Here is a 3,468-nt window from a genome sequence, read left to right as displayed (position 1 = left end):
AGAAACCTATTTTAAATACTTCAAATTGTTAATCCGTTTAACTGTTTTTGACTCATTGTACTTTGAAAATAAGACTTCACTAACTTTAGTTTTGAAAAACTTAGTCAACATTATTCCCTTCAACAAAATTTTCACAATCATCATTTATTTGAACATTATTTAATTCAACATTATTTTCTTCAACATTATTTTCATTATTAGCATTACTTTTAGGTTTAACAAGATACATATTCAAAGATTCTTGTAAATATTGGCTAAGTTCTTGATCTTGTCTTTTTGTTTTCCTATTATAAGCACCTGATGGTTGTGTGCGAGGCATAATTATTTAATTTATAAACAAATAAATAGGGATGCAGATAAGCATAAATAAAGGAAAAATATCACCTTATCTTTTGCAGTTTTCTTCTTCATTCTTCCTTAGTTTCTTACGACCTTAACAAATTATATCAACCTTCAAATCTTTTCTACTTCTGACAAACAAACATAAATTAGATTAAATTGAAGTAACTGAATTAAAAACACAAACTGAATCAAATTTAAGAAATTGAATAAAACACATACTAAATTAGATTTAATAACTCGAAATTAACAAACTGGATCAAAAACACAAATTGATTCATACATTCATACTAGATTTTATAACTCAGAGTACTGGATAATAACAAATTTATTAATAAACTAAATCAGATAAACTTTGATTTACTGGAATCCATAATACTACGTAGTCTGAATAACTTCCAGGACTAGAATTGGGCCTAATTGGGCTTACATAATCTATAACTTCCAAGACAAGATTCGACCCTGTGTGTCGGTTTACTTCCCTTTAAAAATATGTTTCTGTACAACTCTTAATTCAATAAATAAAATTATTATTTTTTATGTCACTTAATAAGTACTTAATCTGAAAATTGGTCTGTTTCAAGGAGACATAGAATCATACACTCTTTCCCAAACAGAGACAACTGGAAACATAGCTTAATACATAATAAAAAGTAAACTCAACCCCTATCAGATGTTTGTATCAAGATGATTGATCATTCGGGGTATGTTTGACAAAGCTAGTAGGTAGCTGGTAGCTTTTAGCTTGTAACTGGTAGCTGTTAACTGATAGATGATAGCTGGTAGTTGTTAGCTTTTAAGATATATTTTGGTGTTTGGTAAAGTAGTTGAACATGTTAAGTAAAGCATAAAATGACAAAAAGTTAGAAGCTAAAAGCTAAACACTACTTATAGTAGGTTTTAACTTTTTCTTTATATTTAAAAGCTTTAAGCTCCTTTAACCAAACGAAATTTTTTATTAAATAAGAGCTTTTACATAAAAGCTACTAAAAGCTCTTAAAAGCTTCGCTCCAAACATACTGTGTATGTAAAAATTATGTTACACCATTTTGTACGAATATCTAGTATACACTATATAAATGATTAATATACCTTCAATAAACCACCTCAAATCACTACTTAGATAAAATTATTGATTCGCAATGCACGAATTTTCGTAGCTCATTACTTATTGAGGAGAAAAATAGAACCAAATTGGATACAAATTCGAAGAATTAATACGAGATGAAGACGTTTGTTAGATTGCAAAACAACAAAACACATTTTGAAGTTCAATAAAATTGACAACTCTCCTTTAATCGAAAAAACCACAATTATATAAGTGACAATAGTTATATATTATATAAATGTATTAAAAGTAATTTTGATGAAAATATTTAAAATGGGGCATTAAAAATACGATCAACACAAATTCTTGATTAATAAGTATTTGATGAATCTGTTAAAACAATCGGATATGTCCAATGGCGGAATTAGTAAATCTTTTTCATTGGGGCGGAGAGAGTATCTAAATATAAAGTTCTATGCGTATAATCCCAAGTAAGATATAAATAAACCTCATGATTCAATGGATCGGATTTTATTTATCCACAACGAATTGTGCATATCCGCAATATGTAGGCAGGTACAAATTTTTTTTTTTTATCTACGCCATATCTATATCTATAGTTATGATTTGAGGATTTTATCCGTCAATCACAAAACTCTACATATGGATCATTAGATCTATTTTCGCCCACTACTCATTTCAAAAAATAAGTTATTGTTTTTTAATATATAAATAAGTAGTAAATGTTGTGTTTCTTAATTCTTTTATAACCGCTTTCGAAAAGTCCAAAATTTCATCAACAATTCAACATAGAGTTCAACATAGAATAGAAGAAATCAAAAAGACATAAAGAGACGGAGACAGAGAGGGGAATATCGGGGGAAATTTATATTACATATATCGAATAAAGTTAAACTAGATAAAGAAATACCTCCTAATTTCCAATACAACTAATTTCCAATACAACGTGTTTTGAACCTAAATTTTGTAAGGAGTATCAATCATCTGTAACTACAATCCAAAATAATCCCAACCGTCCACGTGTCACATACTTAATATTCCGTATGACTGATCATTAGACAACTAACAGCTACTTAATCATAACAACTAATCATCAATTTAATCATCATCCAACTTAATAACACGTGTTACGGTAAATATTCACTTGAACATGAACTATTATCATGTCGTCCATTTTTCCGTTCCCTTTCCGTCGAAACATTTCCGGCAGAAACTATCGGAATCTCGCCGCACTTCCGGCACCTCGTCACCACAAGCATCTGTCTACACGACGGACACGATGAATGAGAATTGAGCCACAAATCAATACAACCGACATGGAATCCATGTCCACACTGCGGCAAAACTCGTATCTCGTCACCGTCGGCGTACTCCGATAAACAAATCGCACAGTCACCGCACGCTAACTTTACGGCGTCGTGTTTTTCCTTCTCGTAAACGAATTTCGGCAGCGCTTGGACTATTTTCTTCTTGATTCCTTTATTTGCGGTCAGCTGGCTAGGGTTCCGGCGAGCGGTAGCGGTTGAGCCACGACGGAGCCAAGCGCAGCGAGCTACGGCAAGTAGACCTAGCACGCAAATTAAAGCGCAGAGAAGCGCGGCGAGGATGACGACGAAATCCGATTCGACGGCAACGGCCTCCGGTGGTTCCGCCGTTACCTGATCAAACGATGAAGATGAATTAGTGACTGAAGATAAGAATCTATAGGAACGAGGCATAGTTTATGTGTAGGTGTGATTGAAAAAGGTGTGGTTTGAAGAGAGTGGATAGATTTTGTAAAGAAGATAGAATTTACTTGAATATTATATATACATATAGATAGATAGATGGATGATATAGATGATATATGCTGTGTGGGGACTGAGCTGCAGCTGGACTTGCACATGTAGATTTGTAACTGACAAAAGGATTTTAATTAATTTATATTCTGATTCTGATACATTACATTTTTAAAATGATAGGTTTTTATTTTTATTTTTTAAAAGGCATCATATTATTTTATTGATTTTAAAAATGATAGGATTGAAATCAATAACAAGGATAGACACCATTCACTCGAT

At 31.9% G+C, this 3,468-nt stretch overlaps 1 protein-coding gene across 1 annotated transcript; it reads right to left on the bottom strand.

The window, feature by feature from the left end:
- Positions 1 to 2,233: 2,233 nt before the first annotated feature.
- Positions 2,234 to 3,220, bottom strand: LOC139862119 (RING-H2 finger protein ATL80-like). Its single transcript, XM_071850670.1, has one exon. It carries the CDS (start codon positions 3,124 to 3,126, stop codon positions 2,536 to 2,538), a length of 591 nt encoding a protein of 196 aa, XP_071706771.1. The 5' UTR covers positions 3,127 to 3,220; the 3' UTR covers positions 2,234 to 2,535.
- Between the last annotated feature and the right edge of the window lie 248 nt (positions 3,221 to 3,468).

The sequence above is a fragment of the Rutidosis leptorrhynchoides genome, chromosome 8 (assembly GCF_046630445.1).
Source record: "Rutidosis leptorrhynchoides isolate AG116_Rl617_1_P2 chromosome 8, CSIRO_AGI_Rlap_v1, whole genome shotgun sequence".
Classification (NCBI taxonomy): Eukaryota; Viridiplantae; Streptophyta; class Magnoliopsida; order Asterales; family Asteraceae; genus Rutidosis; species Rutidosis leptorrhynchoides.
Note: the sequence above shows the minus strand (reverse complement) of the source record. Positions and strands in the feature narration are given on the sequence as shown.

Excerpts from the sequence above, each read along its gene's own strand:
- LOC139862119 (XM_071850670.1), bottom strand. The coding sequence starts at position 3,126 with ATGCCTCGTTCCTATAGATTCTTATCTTCAGTCACTAATTCATCTTCA.